The following is a 21,452-nucleotide window of genomic DNA, read 5'->3' on the forward strand; positions in this document are numbered from 1 at the left end:
TGGAGCTGGGCTCTGTGCTGACCGCATAAAGCCTGCTTGAGATTCTCTCCCTCCCTCCCTCTCTGCCCCTCCCCCACTCGCTGTCTGAAAATAAATAATCTTAAAAAAAAAAAAGAAAGAAAATCTGCACTTGGAACACTTCACTTTGAATCCAGAGAAGTTGAGAGAGAAAAACTGACTTATTTGCGGTTGAAGATCAAAGTAGCCCACTGGGCCTCTGAACTCAGCTCTCCTGATATATCACTGTTGTAATTTTGTTGTCTTAAGTTTGAGCCTATTTATTATTTATTTATTTAAAAATATTTTTTAACTGAGTTTGAGCCTTCTTAAAAATATTTTTACTTGCGGGGTGGGGTGGGGAAAGGCTAATATACTGAGTGTGAAAACCAAACTTTGAGCGACGGTGCTCTTACCGAAAAGGTGCCCCGCCTCTAAGCCTAACGCCGCCAGAGGGAACTACAAGTTCCGAGCTGCTCTGCGGTGAGCGCGCAGCCTGCCGGGAGGCGTCTCCCGTGCGTCTGCGCGGGAAGTGGAAACCAGCGGAGAGGCGACGCGGTGTGAGGTCCGCCGGGCCGGCGGCGTCTGCAGCAGCGGGGCCCTTGCTGCTAGGCCAGCGGCCCGACCTCTCCGCCGCCATGCCCATGAAGGGCCGCTTCCCGATCCGCCGCACCCTGCAGTACCTGGGCCAGGGGGACGTGGTGTTCAAGGACTCAGTGAAGGTCATGACAGTGAACTACAACACGCACGGGGAGCTGGGCGAGGGCGCCAGGTCAGTCGGAACTCTTCGAGGCCGTCCTCAGGCCGCGCGGACCGTACCGTGCTCACCGTAATGACGGGCTAGTAACGCTGAGACCTGGAGCTGCTCTAAGTGCCACTTAATCCTGAGGCTGGCCTCCTGAGCTGGGTGCCATCGGCCCCATTTTACAGACGAGGAGACTGAGGAGCAGCTTGCTCCAGGTTCCACAGCGAGAAGAGGACAGCAGGGCCACGCCGTGCAGGCTGCGGTCGTGACGGAGTGGGGGAGCGGAGGACAAGGGCCCCCTCCTCCCTCCTGCCTCCCCGGTGGAGGACTAGGCTAACCGGGGAGGCCACAGCCTCCTTTAACTACCTGTGCCTGGCAAGCGAGCCGTGGGGAGCGGCGGCACACGTTCTGCTCTGGATGGAGCTTGGTCCGGCGGCGACAGACCCTGTTTAAGTCCCAGCTTTAACAACTGCTGGCTTGGGGCGAGTTGCTCCTTCTCACTGTCAAACCGGGCTGATACCTGTGCCCAGGGTCGCTGTGGGGATGCACTGAAAGAAGTAATAGCTGCTAGCACTTCCTGAGCCCTTCTTATGCATGCACATGCAGCATATAAAAAGGATGTTTGTCATGCATTATTTGAATGTTTGTCATGCATTATCTTATTTGATGTTTACGGAAGCCCCATGGTTATCCCCATTTTAGGGATGAAGAAACGCCACAGAGATGTTAGTAAGTCGGTTGTTCAAGGTATCAGGCTGGCTGTGCACATGCTTCTCATATGCAGGACTCATCACCCTTGTAATTGATTATGTCAGCTGTGTAGCCTCAGGCTCCATACCTAGACCCCCACCATAGACTCCTTAAGGTGGTTTTTTAATCCTGGAGCAGAGTAGGAACTCCTTGAACGGAAGTTTACAAATGGAGGGTTTGAAGTGAACCTCGAGGCAGTATTGGTGCTTTGGGCTTTTCAGGTATTAAGTATTAATGTACTGATTGCTGAATGCTTGGCTCTGAGCTGGGAGTTCAACAGTGCCTAAGAAAAAAGTTCTGTCCTCCAGAAGCTTTGGGACTGGCTATATGGGGTGGATCAAAACGGGACAGGGGGAGTGCTCCCAGTATGGAATGGTCTCCCATGGTGAGGTGCCTTTGCTGCACAGCTGTTTGGGACAGCCAGAGGCTACCTCCTAGCTGTTTGCTGTCCATAGGTGAAGCGAATAACTTGGACTTGCTTGCATGGGATCAGCTGTGCTGAGGGCTTCTGGAATGGGTATCCAGATACTTCTTTATAACCCACTGTGCATCTCATCCGATGTGTCCATGCTGGCAGTCAGGGCAGAGGCCAGGCAGTACCAGTAAGGAGGGAGGCAGTCTGGATGGGCCCACTAGAACTGGGAACTATGCCCCGTCACAAGAGACCATTTACTGCTTGGCTACAGCTTAACTTTGTGGGCCCCGTGGAGAATTTCTGACTTGTCAAGAAGCCAAAAATTCAGATTTGTATATGAATCTGGTTTTTAAATCATCAGCCAATAAAAAATAGGCCTGTAGGCCTTATACTTGCATGTTCAAGTAGTTTAATACCCTCTAGGTCAACAGAAACCAAACAGCCATTCTGTGCCTCATTATTCCTCATGGCAAAGGCTTGCCTGTCTCACCTGTGTGTGCCCTTGGGGATTTTGTGCCCTTGGGTTTGAGTCTACTTGACTTGGCTCTTTCTCGCACCACAGGCCTTTGGGTGTTCATGTACCCGTAGCATTTCGCTGCTCCTCCCTGGATCGCCTCCATTCCAAGTGCCACAGTGTACACACAGCCCTGGGAGAGCCATAGTCTTGGGTGTCTGCTGGGTGTGTGGGGAGCTGCCTTAGTGTCTGAGGGCTAAATCTCTGCTCACCTCTGCCAGATGTTCTTGCCATTCAGATGCAGTAAGAAAAGTAACAGCTGCTAGCATTTATTGAGTTTTCTTTCCAGGCTGAACCTCAGGATCTAGGTGAATTTGGTAATTTGATAGTGACAGAAGAGTGTGGCTGAAGTCCAGCTGCTCGTAGTCCTAGTTCTTTGACCCCTGGCTGTGTGACCTAGGACAGTTTACTTGACTTTTCTGACCTGATTTCCTTGGTTATAAAACCCTATGTTGTGGGGTCGTTGTGAGCATTCAAGTGTATTAAATTGCCTAACAGGTGAGTGCCTGGGTGGCTCAGTCTGTAGGGCATCTGACTCTTGATCTTACAGTTGTGAGTTAGAGCCCCACATTTGGGTGTGGAGCCTACTTAAAAAAAAAAAAAGTAAAATAAATAAAATACCCAACAAAGTGTCTGACATATACAGCAGGGCTCAACTAAAGGTTTCCTACCATTGTCAACTTTCTTCCCAGGCTTCAAGAACCATTTAAACATTCCTGTCGAGATATTGTCCCAGCAGTTCTAGGTGTCAGCAGTTCCTGTATGAATATGCCCTGGTTTCTTGGTATGATGTTGGGATCCTCTGCTGTGGGGTGGGAATTGAGCAGAGGCATCATAAGCCTAGGAAGGTAAATTTAGCTTTGTCATGATCTGCAAGGCCTACAGTAGGACCTTATCTCTGTTGCCTCTCCTAGAGTCAGCAACTTTTTAGTTTTAACCATTTAATTAGTTTCCCCTTCATAGTTGAACACCGTACTTAGAAAGCTAGTTCTTACTTTTCTAGCTTTAGGCATTATCTACTGACTTGCCACTGTGGAAGATGAGGATTTAGCTGTCTTTCCCCAACATTGCCATTCCCCAACCGAACCCAACACATTACTCAGCTCTTCATCCTCCCAGTGTAGTCATTTCAGAATTTTGGATAGAATAGTATTCATTGTTTAAATTAATGTGACTTTGTGAACACTCCACACAGTTGAACCAGAGTGCTATGGTTATTTTTCCTTTTTGTTTTTGCAAAGCTTTTTGTTTTCCCTGGAGTTAATAATTGTCCTTGCTTTTGTTTTAATTGTAGACTGCTCTGGTTATGGAAGTCTCCCCACGTAAATGGTCACATAGTCACCTTCTGTTGTCCTGCATTGTCATCGTCTTGTAAATATTGAGGCACACAGCCATACGTTGCCCTGGTTCAGACAGCTGAGAAGTGGTAAAGCTGGGAAACTGTTTCTTACCCGTGTACTACTTGTACCTGTCTGTCATCTGATGTATGGGGCAGGGTGGCAGCAGGAAGCAGAGGGCACATTTATTTTATTATTTTTTTAATATATATATTAAGTTTATTTATTTTGAGAGAGAGAGAGAGAGACAGTGCAAATGGGGGAGGGGCAGAGAGAGAGGGAGAGAGAGAGAATCCCAGGCAGGCTCCACACTATCAGTGCACAGCCCAATATGGGACTCAAACCCACAACCATGAGATCATGACCTGAGCCAAAATCAAGAGTCAAATGCTTAACGGACTGAGCCACCCAGGCGCCCCAGAGGGCACATTTAAATTAGGATCCTTTGGGGAGCCTTTAATTAAGGAACTGTTTACAGAGGTATGGGCAAGGATAGGGAAAAGAAACCACAAGGAACAGTGCAGGACCCCGGGTCTAGGTTGGCAGAAGTGCGAGGGAGAGAACTGCCTAATGAGCCTGGGACTCAGCCAGGAGACAAGTCAGGGAAAGAATACTTTGACTCTGCCCCCTACTTCCAGTCTTGCCGAAGGTCACTGTTGGCCAAACCCAACATGAAGTCAGAGGTCAAGGAAGCCCACCTCCTAGTCCAAGTAGGTTAGCCGTCAAGGATGGAGAGTAGGAGGAGAGGGATTCAGACATGTAGCAGCGTCTTAATTAGTCCTCTCTCAAGGAACATTTGTTGTTTCTGTTCCTTTGCTGTAACAAATAATGTCTTTGCATTCAAGTGTGAACATAAAAAGCAGTGAAATCACTGAGTCAGGATCTAAGCTTTTAAAATTTTGCTAGTTCCAAGGTGACCTCCGAAGAGGTTAAACCAGTTCTTAAGGAGGTATTTGCTGATTTCTATAACTTCTTCTTTTTTTAATCTGTAGCAATCTAACAGGTGTCAATCCTATTTTAATTTACAGGACTCTTGGGAAGGTATTGAGACTCTCAAGATGATAGGCTATTTGGGTTTCTGCCTATTTGTGGCCATTGTTGTTGAACTGTAAATCTTATGATGTGTAAAACTTTATCAAAGGAATTAGCTTTTTGTTTTATGTCTTACAAACATTTTTCTTTTGGCAAATGTTGATTATGTTTTTGATAAATTTTGCCAAAGTTTAAAGGTGGTCATATTTATGTGTGTTTTTTCTATTTTATTATTTTTTTTATGTTTATTTATTTTGAGAGAGAGCCTGTGAGTGGAGGGACAGAGAAAAACACACACACAGAATCCAAAGCAGGCTCCAGGCTCTGAGCTGTCAGTACAGAGCTCAGTGCAGGGCTTGAACCCATGAATAGCCACAGTCGGATGCTTAATCAACTGAGCCACCCAGGTGCCTCTATCTGTGTTTTAAACTTAAGTTTAAAGGTCTCTCCACTCTTAGGTTGTAAAACTATTTTCCATGTTTGCTTTTATTTATTTTTATTTTCTTTTTTTAAAGTTTATTTTAAGAGAGCGTGTGTATGTGTGTGCAAGTGGGAGAGGGGCAGAGAGAGAGGGAGAAAGAATCCCAAGCAGGCTCCACTCAGCGTGGAGCTTGACATGGGGGTTGATCCCACGACCACAAGATCACTACCTGAGTCGATACTAACAGTTGGATGCTCGGGGCACCTGGGTAGCTCAGTCGGTTAAGTGTCCGACTTTGGCTCAGGTCATAATCTCATGGTTCTTAAGTTCAAATCCCTGTGTTGGGCTCTGTGCTAACAGCTCAGAGCCTGGAGCCGGCTTCAGATTCTGTGTCTCCCTCTCTTTCTGCCCCTGCCCCACTCACACTCTGTCTCTCTCTCTTCCTTAAAAGTAAATAAACATTAAAAAATTAAAAAAAAAAAAAAAGACCTGGACGCACAACTGACTGAGCCACTGAGGTGACCCAATGCTTTTATTTATTTTTATATTATGGGTTAATTTACATGAAGTGCACACCTGTTAGTATACAGTTTGATGAACTTCTACCTATGAATGAGTACACCTGTCTAACCAGCACCCACTGTTGAGAGAATATACTAATAAATTCCCGACTGCTGCTTTCCTCAGCCTTTTTGTGGGGCAGGGTCCCCTGTGAATCAGATGAAAATTCTGGACTTTCCCTCAAAATATGGAAGTGTACAACATTTCAAGTTGAAAACTCTGTTTCACTGTTTAATTAATGTCTTTCCTTTGCAGGAAATTTGTGTTTTTCAACATACCTCAGATCCAGTACAAAAACCCTTGGGTACAGATCATAATGTTTAAGAACATGACGCCGTCCCCCTTCCTGAGGTTTTATCTGGGTGAGTGTGGTCTCTGCTGAGGCCAGGACAGTCTTTCCTCCCGTCCTTTCCTCCTACCTTAGCACTCGGGAGATCTGAGGCAAGGGCTCTTGTAAACATCCCTTACTTTCTGTTACTGGCGCTGGACCGTGGCACACAGTGGCCACTGAGGTTTGGATCTTCCCCCGTCTCTCCAGCCTTGTCTCCTGTTGCCCCCGTGTCTCCTACCTGCCTCACACCATGCAGCAGATTCTTCCAAATTCCCTTGCCACACCCCACCTCGATGCTTTGCTCATGCTGGACCCTCTGCTGGAAATCCCCTTTCTACTTTGCTTATTGATTTATTTTTAAAATCCTTCAGAGACTCCACTTGGGCACCACTTCTTCCAGGAAGCTCTGCCTGCCCCCTTACATTGGTCCTCCCCTGTCTCCTAGCTGCCCTCTCAGTGCTGGCCACGGCCTCTTGAGCAGTGTGTGTATCTGTGTGTGTCCTCTTCTGGAGCTCACACTTTCATGATGCTCTCCTATTCGCATGAGGCACCGAGTGAATATTTGTTTGGTTATATTGGGTTCAGTGCTTTGAAGTCAGACCTGGATGTTTTGATCCAGCTCTCTACTCAGTCATTCTGACCACGAGAGAGTAATATTCCCATTGATTAATTTCTCAGGTGAAGGACCAACAACTGGCTTACATGGTTACAAGAACCAACTGAGGTGCAGTTTGGGAAATGCTTCAGGAAGCAATATGATCCTGTTCTTAAATTCATTCAGCAAATATGTAAGGAGTGTCCGCTGGGCCCAGGCACACACAGTGCCTGAGGTATTAGGGAGCCATAGAGACAAAGGTCTCTGCCTTTGTAGGGATGGCATCCTAGCAGGAAGAGACAGAATGGACAAGAAACTTCAGATAGTATGTCAGAGGATAAGTGCTATGAAATAAAAACTAGAGCAAGGTCAAGGGGGTGAAGAGAATGCTGGTGCTAGAGCAGTTTTGTGTATATATTTTGTGTTTGCATTTTAAAAAATAATTTCATTGAGTTATAATTTACCCAGAGTAAAACACACAGATTTTCTGTGTATAAATATTCTTTTGTGTCTGGCTTTTACTTATGTGTTTGAGACTCCTCAGTTACGTGTATCAGTAGTTTATTCGTTTTTAGTGCTGAGTAGGGTTCCACTGAAGGAACATACCACAGTTTATTTATCCGTTCACCTGTTGATCATCATTTGGGTTTTTGTTAGATGCCGAGACAGAGTTAGAAGTAGGTTTATTGGAGATAAAGGGAGGGGGAAGGCAGGGAAAGTCTTCAGGTGGCAGAGCAGGTTGGACATCTCTGGAAGGAAAGGGAGAAGGAAGGAGTCTGGATGTGCCTCAGAAGGTGGCGCAGGCCTGAGCAAGTCTGGGCCAGCCCAGCAGGAAGTTCCAGCTCTGCGCTGGGCAGAACTGGCCAGGTCCTGGACACCTGCGCTGTCACAGGAGGGCCTCTGTGGCTGTTGAGGGCCGTGTCTAGTTTCTGGCTACTAAGAGACGGTGCGCCTCAGCACCTTCCCGCACGAGTGGATTTTGTGGACACAGGCGCCCTGTTCTTCTGGGCACGTTCTCAGGATGGGGTTGCTGGACGATGGGATAGGCCATGCCAGATACTGCTGTGAACTGCTTTCTCCAACTAGTGCATCTCACCCTTCAGTCAGCAGGGCGTGGCAGTCGTGGTGGCTCTCCATCCTTACTTGCTGTCATTTGCATTAGGTTTTTTTTTTTCCCTGTTAATTACATTGGTTTCCTGTGGTTGCTGTAACAAGTGACTGCAGGCTGGGTGGCTTAACACAAATTTCTTCCATTTCTGTAGAAGTCCAACATGGACAAAAATCAAGGTGTCCGCAGAGCCTTCCTGTCTGGAGGTTTAAGGGCAAATTCATTTATGTGGCTTTTCCAGCTCCTAGAGGCCACCCCCATTCTCTGGCTTGTGGCCCTACCCTCCATCTTCAAGTACAGCAGCATGGCATATATAGCCATTCTTCCACAGTCACATGCCCCTCGGAACACAGTCCAGATAGGTTCTCTGATTTTAAGATCCGTGTGATTAACTTAGGTCGCCCACATTATCCAGAATGGTTTCATCCCCAGGTCCTCGACTCACGTTCTGAGGCACAGCCCCTTTTGTCGCGAAAGGTGACCTATTCACGTTATGGAGGAGTAGGACAGGTATAGGTTTTGAGGCCATTCTACTTACCACATTAAATATTTTAAATTTTAGCCTTTCCAGGCTTCATTGAAATTTTAATTTACATTTCCCCGTATCTTTTCGTGTGCTTATTGGCCACTCATAAGATTTCTTTGTAAAGAGTGTCTCTGAGTCTTTGTCCATTAAAAAAAATCAGGCTCTTTGCTTTCTTATTGAATTCTTTATATATTCTGGATGCAGTTGTTCCCTCAGGTATGTGTATTGTGAGTATTGTCTCTCAGTCTTTGGCTTGCTTTTCATAATGGTGTCTTTGGAAGAGCACAAGTTTTAATTTGGATGAACTCTAGCTTGTCGGTTGTTCTTTTTTATGGCTAGTGCTTTTTGTGTCCTGTCCCAGAAATCTGTCTATTGTAAGGTCACAAAGGTTTTCTCTTATATTTCTGTTCAAAGTTTTATAGTTGTAGATTGCATATTTGTTTCTCTGATACATAATCTGAGTTATTTGTGTATTAAGTGGAATAGGGATTGAGGTTTTTTTTTTTTTTTTTTTTTTACATTTATTTATTTTTGAGAGAGAAAGAGACAGAGCATGAGCAGGGGTAGGGGCAGAGAGAGAGAGAGAGGGAGACACAGAATCCAAAGCAGGCTCCAGGCTCTGAGCTATCAGCACCGAGCCCAATGCAGGGCTTGAACTCCTGAACTGTGAGATCATGATCTGAGCTGAAGTCAGACGCTTAACCAACTGAGCCACCCAGGCGCCCCTGTTTTTCAGGGTTGGGATACTCAGGTGTTAGAGCACCAAGCGATGAACGACCATCCTTTGCCTTATTTAGTTTCCTTGGCATTTCTGTCAAAACACAGTCAACCGTAGATGGATAAACAAAACTTGGTATATCCATTCAGTGAATATTACTCAGCCACAAAGAGGTACAAAGTACTGACAGATGCTACAACACAGGCAAAGCTTGAAAACATAAGCCAAATGAGAGAAGGCAGATGCAGAAGGCCACAGATTATATAATTCCGTTTATATAAAATGTACGAACGAACAGGCCAGTTCATAGGGACAGAAAATGGTTGTGCAGGGCTGAGGCTGGTGTCGTGTGAATAGGAAGTGACTGCTCAATAGGTACAGGGTTTCTCTTTGGGGTGATGAGAAAAGTTCTAAAACAAGATAGTGGTGATAGTCACAGTTGTACAACATCGTGAATGGAATAAAAACCACGGAATTACAGGCTTTAAATGGTAATTTTTGTTATGTGTATTTTACCACACACAAAAATCATTTCACCATATATTTCTGACCTCTTCATTCTTTCACTGATCATATGTCTGTTCTTAGTCTCATACCACCCTGTCTTGGTTTGTGGCTTTCTAGTAAGCCTTTTAATATCAGGTAGTTAAAAAAATTTTTTTTAACGTTTTTGTTTTTAAGAGAGAGAAAACGAGCGGGGAGGGTCAGGGGCAGAGAGGGAGACACAGAATCTGAAGCAGGCCCCGGACTCTAAGCTGTCAACACAGAGCCCATCGTGGGGCTCAAACTTGTGAACTGTGAGATCATGACCTGAGCCAAAGTCAGACACTTAACCAACTGAGCCACCTAGGTGCCCCTAAGATCACGTAGTTTTAAATTCAGACTTGTTCTACCCCCCAACCCCACCAAATCACTTTATATGTACGTTCTTTGCATTTATATATTAACTTTAAAATCTGCTTGTCTGTTTCTTGAAAAGAGCTTGCTGGGATTTTGATTGAAATCATATTACATACCATTTTGAGAATGGACATTTTAACAATGTTGAATATGTTTTGTGACTGTTGTGAAAAGTGTTATTTTTTAATTCATTTCCAGTTGTTTGGTTACACCTTTATAGAAGTCCAATTGATTTTTGTGTGTGGGTCTTGTGTCTTGCATCCTTGCTAATAAATTGACCTCGTATTTCTAGTAGGTTTTATTTTCTAAATTCCTAAGTTCATCTGTAAATAACGACAGTTTTACTTCCTTTCCGATCTTTTTTCCTTTTCTTTTTCTGTGTATTCACTGGCTAAAGTGGCTGTGATATTTTGCATTTTTATGAGCTGTGTAGGAAAGTTCCAGTTACCGGGGTGCCTGAGTGGCTCAGTCAGTTAAGTGTCTGACTTTGGCTCAGGTCATGATCTCATGGTTTGTGAGTTCGAGCCCCGTGTCGGGCTCTGGGGTGAATAGCTCAGAGCCTGGAGCCAGCTTCAGATTCTGTGTCTCCCTCTGTCTGCCCCTCTGCTGCTTGCACTCTATCTCTCGCATTGTCTCAAAAATAAATAAACATTAAAAAAAAAAAAAAAAGTTCCAGTTACTCTGCATCCTCCTTGGTGCTTTTATTACCCATTTAAAAAAAGTTTGAGCCACTCCAATCTTGTCCTATGGTCCTTGTAATTTGCATTTTGTTAATAACTGATGATGAAGAGTATCTTTTCATGTGCTTATTGACCGTTGTATTTTTGTTGTTAAATGTTTTACATATTTCGTATTTTTAGTTGGATTGTTTTAAGGAGTTGTGAGAGTTCTTTATATAGTTGAGATATGAGTGCTTTATCAGATGTATACATTATGAGTATTTTGTCCTAGCCTGTGGCTTTTGGTATCTTTTGAAACGCAAGTTTTAAACTGTCATGAATTTCAGTTTATCCAATTTTTTCTTTAATGGACCATGTTTTTGATGTCATATCTAAAAATCTTTGTGTAGGTAAGGTTATGAAGATTTTCTTTGTTCTCTTCTAAAAGTTTAATAGTGGTTTTAGTTCATACATTTAGGCCTCTGATCCATTTTCAGGTTTTTCTTTTTTTTTTAAATGCTGTGAGGAATTATGTTGGCATTGGCATCTTTGCTGAAAATAGGAGTTTATTTCTGGACCTAGTTCTTTTCCATCAGTCTGTAGTGTGTTCTTATGCTAATACCACACTGTCTTGGTTACTGTAGCTTATAGTAAATTTGAAATTGGAACACGAACATCCTCCCATTGTCTTGTTTGTCTTGGATTTTTTTAACTTTTTTTTAGAGAGCGCAAGTCACGGAGAGGGGCCGAGGGAGAGAAATCTTAAGCAGGCTCCATACTGAGCATGGAGCCTGACGTGGGGCTCTATCCCACGACCCTGGGATCATGACCTGAGCTGACCTGAGTTGGACCCTTAATCAACTGAACCACCCAGGCGCCTCCATTTTCTTGTTTTTCAAAATTGTTTTGGCTATGTTGGGTCCTTTGCATGAATTTGAGGCTTGATTTGTCTGTTTCTATGAAAACACCTGCTAGGATTTTGATGGAGGTTGCACTGAATCCATGGTCCAGTGTGGGGAGAATTTCCATCTTAATGATACTGAATATTCTATCCATGAACGTGGAGAGTTGCTTTCCATTAAAATAGTATGCTTTTGGACATACCTCAAATTTGTTTCCTCATGTTTAAAGAAATATGGAAAAAGGGTGGCATTATGGGTTATGTAGACACACGTTTATCTTATCGTTAAAATGCTCCGCTAAAAGCAAATCCATCACCACCACTTGAGGCTGCAAAGCGTGCCGCTGAGTCCTCAGTGCTTCTTGTCCCCTTTGCTTCCCATTTCCAGATTCCGGGGAGCAGGTCCTCGTGGATGTGGAGACCAAGAGCAATAAGGAGATCATGGAGCACGTCAAAAAAATCCTGGGGAAGAGCAAGTGAGTTGATGGGGCTGACCTGGAGGGGAACAGGAGCCTCAATGCAGAGCGAGGGAGGAAAGGGGCATCAGGAGGGCACACACCAACCCAAGCGCAGGCTGCAGAGTTCGCTCGGTCTGGCTTTGCTGCTCCCCACGTGTGTGCCTCTGCTGCGAGGTGGGGACAGAGACCTCCCTGTCTCCTGGGCTCGACGGGAAGCTGAGGTGCCGGGGGAGCACTGGCCCTGGGCAGTTGTGGCCAGTTCTCTCCTTGGGAATCTCCCTTTGGAGCTGGTGGGTATCTAGCCTCAGCACGTGTTGGGATCCATCTTTTGTACACGGATGGATGGAGCAAAGGGAGGGAAGCCAAGAAAAGTACGTCTTGGAGGAAGCACGTTGAGGCCTTCACAGGCCCCTTCATCCTGACTACGTGTTGAGTCAGAGCTGGGGCCGCCTCTGGGTCGCAGGAAAGCTGACCGTTGCTGTGCGGTCAGTGCTGTGTGTGGCCAGTGTGGGACTGGGAGGCCTGTGGGGGAGGACGTTAGGCTTTGGGGGTGAGGAGCAGGTCGAGAGGCACAGGAGAGCCAGGTTTCCCCGGCTGATGGTGGGATGCACTTGGCCAAGAAGTCCCACAATGCCTAGAGGCTCAGCAGCGCTCCCACACGTCCCGTCTGTGCTGTTTGGCAGGGAAACCCTGGAGAGAGAGGAGCAGGAGAAAAAGCAGCTTTCTCACCCGGCTCACTTTGGCCCCCGAAAGTACTGCCTACGGGAGTGCATCTGCGAGGTGGAAGGGCAGGTCCCCTGCCCGGGCCTGGTGCCGTTACCAAAGGAGATGACGGGGAAGTACAGAGCGATGCTGAAAGCCAGCGCCCAGGACTAGGGCCCCAGACCACACCCAGGGAAGCCCCTGGCTATCCTCGAAGGGACTTTGACGGTCTCTTTGCCATGAGGGTCCCCTTCACACACCTGTGTGGAAGGACACGGGAGGGTCGGGGGAGTATCTGCTGTCGAACTGCCAGACGAAGATCTTCACTCCATCAGGTCAATAAAATGCTTCCAGATCTCCAGAGGCGTGGTGCGTATCTGTCTAATAGGCACAGGAAGGCCTGCGTAGGGATGGAGAAGGTCTAAGGCCTACCTGCTGACACCCCTGTGTCAGTCCTGCTGGCTTTTCCTAGTCTCTCTTGGCTTCGATTTTTCTTCCAGACCCTGAGCTGCTGTGGTTGGTTGGATCTGGCAGGATCTGGCTGGAGCCGTCTGGCTGGCAGCGTGAAGCCCCCTTTCAAACTAAAGCCAACCGACATTCCTCCCAAGAGGCTTGGCTGCAGGCGAGCAGGTGGTGTAGGAGGCGCCCGTGGCAGGCACAGAGCAGCCTCCCTCAGGTGTGTGCCCTGGTGAGGCAGCCACTGCCAGCTGCCACTCCCCGGCCCCGTTCACAGGTAGGTTTGCGGACCAGGAGGGCGGACGGGTGAGGTGCTGGCTGGTCGAGACTCCGAGGCCCTGCTCTGGGTGCCTCTCAGCCTGCCTCTTTCTCAGGTTTGCGAGAGGGGGTGAAGGTCCGCCTAGTTCTTGCCTCACAGGACATGGATACTGCTGTCACTGAGGGATGCCGGTTTCAACCCTCAGGTGACACCTGAGCCCTCCAGGATTACTTCAAGGCTTACCTGGCTGAGACGCTGCCCTGTGGGAAATGCCTGGCCGGTGGGGCTGAGAGGAAAGGGGAGGCCAGGAACTAATTTGCTGGGGAAATCGTGTGGAACCAGAATGTTTTATAGAAATGCTGGGGGATCAGCCCATTAAATTGGGAGGGATTTGGCTCCTTTTACATTTACACCACCTGATGTTCAGGTGGTGATTTTGTACCAGATTTGTGTTCGGGGAGACGGCTGGTGGGGTTGGGCACGGAGGAGGCATTCTGGGATGGCTGCAGGCTCACCAGGGTTGTGCTGAACTACAGGTCCACACGGCAGTGCGCCTTCTCCCTTTACCATTTGAGGGTGGGCCGAGAATTCTATCCTCCATTCTAACCCTTTCTGTCATGTTTTTTAATAACCCCGCCCAGCTGACTTAGCCTTGGCCTTCACGCCAGCTGCTGAGGCTGTGATTGGGCTGCTGGGGCCGCTGGAGCTTTTCGGAAAGTGAGCCAGGGCTGGGGAAGGAAGTACCTCTTCCCTCCATGGCCCACAGGGGGCCCAGAAAGGTTGCTGACCGGGAGGCAAGGCAAGCCAGTGCCGCCCTTATTACTCTTTACAGAGACTTGGAATAAGCACCACTAGGGGGCATTATCTCTTTGACCCTTGTCTCCTGTTTCCTACTTTGTTTAGTAGTGATAAAAGATGGGTTTAAAATGTAAAATAGGAGGAAAAAAAGATTGCTGTGATAGTGTCTATTTGCATAGATTTTAGACCTTGTTCTTCTGAAGTGACTGGTTTTCATTTTGAATACTTACCTGGCACAGCCATTTAAAGCTATTTGGCTGCCAGTGGGTTCTGCCAAGAATCTGACTCTGGACCTCCGAATCCTCACCAGTAAAATGAGAGGTCACATGATCCCCCCCCCCCGCGGAGCAAGTTCTTTCCAACTTCTACAACTTTAAGAACACATTTTTGTTCTGGATAGTGAATACCCTTACAGGATGAGCCGGCTGGTTGGAGGCCTGGCTTTCGAGTATCATCTGTGACTGCAGCTTGTGTAGCCTGGCACCTCAGCTGTGCTCCCCTCCAGAACCACCGACCTGGCTTTGGGACTTCCACACCTTCTTTCCCACTAAAGGTATTTGCAAGTCAGGTGGACCATCAAGTAGACTGACGGCTAGGGAAGTACCTGCGGGTACTTCCTGCGGGTGCTCCTGGGGGTCAGGCATTACTGGTGTTACTATTAGAAGAAATGAGCAGATGCACATTAGTCTTTAATTCACTTTTTTAATAGTATAAACCTCATTTAGGTAGTAGTATTAAGCCACAACAATAATGCCACATTGAGACAGCATTTAATAAAATGCATAAAAGCTAATTCATGCACTGCAATACTCTATATACAAACACAACAATGCAAATTCTTCTTCAAGACTGAAGACACTGATTAGATATAAAATTCAGTTTAAAAAGAACATGCTATTTTTTAAATGCCATCACATAAAGCTGATTTCAAGCTCCAGCTTTCGACAGGTTTTAAACCTGGAATTAAAATGTAATGGCATGAACAGTATTTTCTATATTGTGAAGGGCAGAAGTTACAGAAACGGTCCCAAGAAAATCTAACACCCGAATTTTCCTTTAACAGATGTCTTTTAAAAGGGCCGGTAATGCAGCTACATTTTAACGGAGAGGTCCAAACTACAGGTAAAAACTAGGGTTTGTACTATGAAAAATGTGCAGCTTTTCAGTTATAAAACTAGTTGAACACTGGTTTATTACAAGGTAGTTGGGAGAACGGAGGCTGTAGAAAAATATCCCAGCACTTGAGTTGTGTGGCGGCATCGTCTGAGCCCGTGGCCGCTCTGGTCGTTAAAATGGTAATTGAGTACACGTTCCTAAAGAGAAGTCGTTTTTAACATAAAGTCTACTACTTCCAAATGTTATCCAAATATTAAGCTTTCTCACAGTCTGTCAGTTGATAAATGTTGCTGAACATTGATTTTTATAGCATTTTTTCTATGCTGTGTGTATAAATATTGAGACACCAGAATTACTGGCTTCTGAACTGGAAGTATAGCTGGGCCTTAAAAGTATCTCCGACATTCCCCACCCCTAAGATACTCTTTTTAAGCTCAAACTTTAATTACTCGTAGATTGCTGTTAAGATAGCCCCAAATGAAAACTTTTACTTTGAAGATTGAGAGACTGTCAAGCTTCCTCTTGTATTTTAACTGGAAAGCCACCTTCAAGAGTGTGATTGTCACGACAGGCAGGGACAGGGGAAGGTCAGGAAGTACTGTTGGATGAGGCCAGCGAAGTAGGAGCTTCTTTTACATCAAATATAGGGGAAGCTGAAGGCTAAATGACCCACCGTCTCACAAAAGGCACTGAGTACTATAGTCTCAATGAAGTGTTTTCAAACATTTCGGTAGCTTATTTTAAAAAACAACAGAAAACCTATGGGCTATGTGAGTTTTTGCCGTTCTCCAGTTCCCTTCAGCGGGCCAGCTTTCAGCCCTCCCGCCAGGCAGGCCCCATTCACCAGCTCTGCAAGCAACTACGCCGGGCTGGGCCCTGGCTCCCGCGTGCCGTGTCTCAGTTTAAAGCCTGATTAAGGGGGAAAATTCATCAGAATAGACCTGGGCGAGGAAAATTAGGTATCTGTAGCTTAAAGGGCACATGTAGCCATATTAAAATCCAATTTTTATCTGACATGTTTAAATCAATTTATAGGAAGGATTTACGTCAGTGGATTTTATTCACATGCTAGAGAAGTAATTTAAGATTTGTAACTTAATATTCCATAATTTAGTCATCATATTCATGTTTATCTTAAAAGACTGCTTGGTAGGTTTTTTTCAACTGGCACTAGAGACATGGGAATCTGTTTACTCACCGGGCAGTGCCCACCGTTTGCTAAATCCGGGTGAGCATAGGAAATCACTACCACACGAGGAGTCAGGCCCCAGAACAAGGACCACTCTGAATCTCTGACTATGATGCCTGTCTCTGGACCACATGACAGAGCGAGTATCTGGGAAGGCCGACAGCTCCTACTATCAAGTTCCTTCTAGTCAGGCCATAAACAGGTGTGTGGCAGCCAAGTTAAAGGTCCCCACCTAGTTTTGGACATAAGGATGAACGGTCTTCTACCTTTCTGGCCCTTGCCTGAACCTAGAGAATATACGGCAGTGTCCTCCTGTCAGGACCTTTTCTGTCTGGAATCTTCCCTGGTACAGAGTGGAGATTCTGTCTTCATGGCCTTTCCCAGCCAGGCTCACCCAAAGGAAAATGGAGTTAAAATAACAGCAAATCCATCCTGCTGAGGGACCTTGGAACACCCACATCCATTTACTTTAGCAACTCTATCATAGACTCTCTTTAAAACATAAGGAAATTTTGGATACATGGCTACATGTCTGTATACATAATATACATCTATGTACACATACACACACTATATACACTGTACATATATAGATATAAACACATGTACATTCATTCAGTCATACAAGCCTATAAATCTGTACACGCACAATGCCGCTGAAGGGACCCCAGGGCTGGACATGCGCAAGTGTGCGCTGGCTAGAGGCACACGTGGGGATGTCCAGAACCCTGTGTACAAAAGACCCAAACCCGCTACCTCGATTAGGGCTTGGCTTTACAAATTTACATCAAAGTTAAGACATTTTCAAAGAGCCGTACAATCTAGAGACTGGAAGTGGGATAAAGGAAGCATGTGGGCATCTGCCTGGCCTGCTCCAACCTTCCAGGGTCTAAAGGGCACTGCCTCCCTACCTCCCCCCACCCCCCCGCCCCCGGGGATAAAAGCGAATGTCAGAAGATGACACTTCACGGCCTACACTTAGAGATGAAATGTCATCTAGATAGCCCCACTGCACATGAGGCCCTTTCCACCGGCAAGTGGGCAACAAACTTCTGGACTCTGATCTGATCAGGTCCTAGAACTTGGATTCATGGCCAAGGGCTGCTTGTCAGGCAGAGAGCAGGCTGGGGGCAAGACTACTGGAAATCACCCCAAAGGATTAGGATGCATTTTTCCCCCAGAATAAAAGCACTAGATATAGCCCTTCTAAATCTTAGCCTTCCTGCCACGGCCATCCCCCAAACAAGCAAAACAGCTAAGTAAATATGTACTATGGCTGCAACCATGCGCTCTAGCGATATGTGGCTGCCACGTCAGGGAGCCCAAGAGTAGGTGCATCCATTGCGATCACCATGGCTGGTGGCAACTGCCTCAGAACAGAGTTCACATTTAATACTGAGAAGCTAGGAAACCATCCCTCTTGAGGGCATTTACATAACATCTTACAAGTGACTATACCTGCAGTGAAATATAAAAACCCAAACAACAAAAGAACCTCAAGAACAGCCTCATGGCAGAAGCTAGACAATAAATAATGGTAACCCCCCCCCCCCCCCCAATAGACACACATACAAATTTCAAATCAGAAGGGTGGACTAGCTTGGAAAGTATCATTTGCTTGAGTAATTTTTCTAAGTCTCTTCCTGTCCTGTTTTATGATTATATGTAATGACCTCCAGAATTTCAACATATAACTGTCTAGCATTATCTGAGATACTGCCGGAAAAGAGCCCATTTCATCAAGAAACAATGGTGTATATCACCACCTCCTTTAGCTGATAGACCTCTCCTCACAAGGAAAGAAGGGCCAGGTTAACAGAAGGGACATGTGCACAGGCTGTGTGACTAAGAACCTGCTCTTGGGCAGAGAGCTGGCATCACTTAACCAAATCTAGAGTTTCACCAACTACCAACGAGGGGTAAAAGCCTTGTGAAAGTTGAGCCACAGTATTTGCTTGGGATCCCTTTAAAAAAGTCTGGACTTTGGGCTTCTCTTAACCAATCTGACAAGATGGGATGGACCTGCTGTCCAAGGTGTGAAATGATTTGGGGCAGCAAGAAATCAGCTTGTGTGAACATGATCCTTAGGGAAAAGGCTACTTCAAAGTAAAGCCAAGAGGATCTGGGAAAGGAGTGTTCAAAGCCCAAAATCGTCCACTGCCATCAGCCATCACCAGTGAAGGGACTCAAGGGGCAAGACTAGGTCAAAATCAACAACCCTCCAAGCTGAACCGATTTTTGTCCAGGGCTACCTGGCCAGAGTGCAGCACTCACCCAAATGTTCCCTGTCTTCCTGCTGGTTTATCATCTTCTCTGCCCCAAAACTTTCAACAGTGCATCGCTGGGACTTCGGTCGAGGTCTTGGCTAAGCCATGCTGTTGTCTAAAGGCAAAGGTAACTACAAGCCGAATGGACACAGGACTTCCAGGGCCCACCCCTGGGAATGAGGGGTGGGCCTTTTCCCTAACATGGAGAACTCAGATCTGGGAGATGTGACACCGGTATTGCCACTGAATGGCTATGTGATCAACAGACGTGCTTATATTAAAAAATCGAACAGAAAACAGGCAACTTGCTGTGAAAGATGCATAAACGTGCTTGAAAATACCCTCTGCTAAAATCCTTCACGAGTAGAAATGAAACAGACCTGCCCTAACTCTACTGTCTTGGCTGTTTTTTTCTTAATTTTGAAATTTAAATCTCTTCAAAGTTAGAAACCAAAAATTTAAGCTGGCAAAATTAAATTCTTTCCATCATTTTATAACAGGCACCCCTATTATCTCCAAAATGTGTTTCCAAGTCATGAACTATAAATAATATAATTAAATCCAGACAGGAATTTAGAAGTTGGAGATACCATCCCCACTTAATTCCTACTAATGACTTTCACCAAGTGCTCCTAACACTTCAGAACAGAGAATCCTATTTTGTCAAGAGCCAGTGGCTAGCTGGCTGGGCACCTACATAGCACGAGGCCCCACCCTGACTAGGGCCCAAGCCAGACCAGAGAGTGCCTGTGAGGCAGGGGAAGTGCACTGGGATCTTTCTGGATACCATCTGGTCAAAAGGTCCTGGGAGATGCAAATTTAACCTAATGCTGTATTTTCTTAATCTGGGCTGTACAAAAAGGAAACGGAGAGTACCTGATCTGGTCTTGGACATGCCACTTTCCCAAGCAGGAAATGCCCACCGTTTACTCACATCCATGGGAATTTATGCTCTTCTCTAGACAGAAACTTCCTTATACTGCATTCTGCTCTTGTAAATGATGGTGGCTGTAACTTAGGACAAAGAAGATAACTTTGGGAGTTATGTTTTTTATAAGGAGCAGGTAGGCTGCTTCTGCATACATCACCCAAAATGCTCCAGGGTTCTTTGCTGGTACACACCTGGGGGGATCAAAGTGCATGGTGTGCCAGTAGCATTCAAAGATCTGCCAACAGAAATGCAGAGTCTGGAAACACTTTGAAAAACCCTGATATTCAAGGTCAACAGAGAAACCCTTCCATTCAGCCGTACCATCACCACTACCCTGGGACAAGGAGCAAAATCCTGCACCCCTCCCCGCTGAATCACCTCACAGTTCTGAGTGAACTGCAGGAATACAGACCCTTCTCAAGGGGGCGTTTGGAATGGAAACCCCTGAGAAGGGGACCTTCTTCCTCCATCTGAACAATGAGCAACCGCCCCAGATTGCATTTAGGAATTACTGTCAGGTTCAAAATGCCCACCTTGCACTTTTTGGTCAGAAGGCTCTGTCTGCCGTGAGTGGTGGAGGCGATTTGGGCATGTTTTCACTTGCTGCAGGAATTGGCAGTTTATGTCTGACTGGTTGCAATCCAATTCTGAGAACCAGTCATCAAGAGAGCCCTAGGTTTGGAGGAGCCTGTAGATGCCAGTCACAGACCAGAACCAGAGGTCAGGGAACCTGACGAGCATCATCAACTCACCAGCTGAGGAAGCTTCCGGTTGGGGTCCCCACCGACTGCACTACCACACTCCCACTTACTGCATGATACACATGAGCCACATTCTCAATCGTTCATAGGAATTTAGTTCAACACCACTAATGTGTGCATACAATTAGGAATGATGCCATCTTTTTTTAAACATAAATGATTGTCTCCTGTACCCTATTGCGTTTTCACAGAAATCATTAGCATTTCGGCAAAAGACATACAGTTTTCCATTTGTCCTGCCCACAGGCAAGATGTTGCTAACATACGCATTGATAAGAAGTGCTTAGAAAGTGCTAATATTATTTACCCTGGTAATTAGTAGCTATTAATTCCAAGGAAAATTTTAATATATATACACACATACTGTTTTCTTAGGTTCGTTTAGTTTTGTTTAATACTAGTCTCTGACATTATAAAACTCTTTGTTTTTTGCCCTTTGAGAATCGCTAAATACAAATTAGGTTAAAAGATTGTTCCAAAATCTGCTTCATCAAAAGGCATTAAAACATTTCTTATGGCAGGAAAGGATCCTACTAGTCTTTTAGTTGCTATTGTTTGGGATTAACAGGTAAGAAGAAACCAGGTAGGAAATGGCTAACATACTGGAAATATTTGCACATACCAAAATACCACTACTTTATTTTCTCTGTTATCTGAGCGGTCCTGGGAGGATCCTTCTGCTTCTCGGCAGGCGTGCGGTGCACACTATAGACTGGCTCCGGTGATCTGGCCGTTATACTCTGCTGTCTCCATCTTGAGGATGTAGGGGATTATGCTGTCTATTGAAACATTGCCAATGAGACCAGTAAAAAAAAGTTCTTCTGTTATGTTTGAGCTCATCAGCCTGAGTGCTGGCAGGCGAACGAGAATCCGGGCCAATCTGTAAAAGGGAGGCTCATTAGAGAAAGGGAGTTCACTGCCCTTCAGACTTCTCCCTGGACAGGCTCCCAGGGACCCTCTCCGCACTGCTTGGAATTGAAACAAACAGACCCATGACCTACCCCT

At 45.8% G+C, this 21,452-nt stretch overlaps 2 protein-coding genes and 1 long non-coding RNA gene across 6 annotated transcripts in view; 2 read left to right on the forward strand and 1 right to left on the reverse strand.

The window, feature by feature from the left end:
* Positions 1 to 505: 505 nt before the first annotated feature.
* Positions 506 to 13,031, forward strand: MRPS25 (mitochondrial ribosomal protein S25). Its single transcript, XM_003982518.5, has 4 exons — positions 506 to 769; positions 6,028 to 6,134; positions 11,899 to 11,986; positions 12,652 to 13,031. The coding sequence occupies exons 1-4, from the start codon at positions 636 to 638 to the stop codon at positions 12,842 to 12,844; spliced, it is 522 nt and encodes a 173-aa protein (XP_003982567.1). The 5' UTR covers positions 506 to 635; the 3' UTR covers positions 12,845 to 13,031.
* Positions 13,032 to 13,409: 378 nt separating this feature from the next.
* On the forward strand, positions 13,410 to 18,043 carry LOC123383775. The gene is made up of 2 exons (XR_006593976.1): positions 13,410 to 14,736; positions 15,247 to 18,043. It is a non-coding gene; the product is annotated as an uncharacterized LOC123383775 (long non-coding RNA).
* NR2C2 (nuclear receptor subfamily 2 group C member 2) overlaps positions 14,866 to 21,452 on the reverse strand; it is a 101,380-nt gene continuing 94,793 nt past the window's right edge. For all 4 annotated transcript variants that reach the window (XM_023250052.2, XM_023250051.2, XM_045051994.1 and 1 more), the window contains one exon: positions 14,866 to 21,327. In XM_023250052.2, coding sequence (XP_023105820.1) covers positions 21,153 to 21,327 — 175 coding nt within the window. In that variant the 3' untranslated portion in view covers positions 14,866 to 21,152. The remainder of the gene's footprint in view (positions 21,328 to 21,452) is intronic.

The sequence above is a fragment of the Felis catus genome, chromosome A2 (genome assembly GCF_018350175.1).
Source record: "Felis catus isolate Fca126 chromosome A2, F.catus_Fca126_mat1.0, whole genome shotgun sequence".
Taxonomy (NCBI): domain Eukaryota; kingdom Metazoa; phylum Chordata; class Mammalia; order Carnivora; family Felidae; genus Felis; species Felis catus.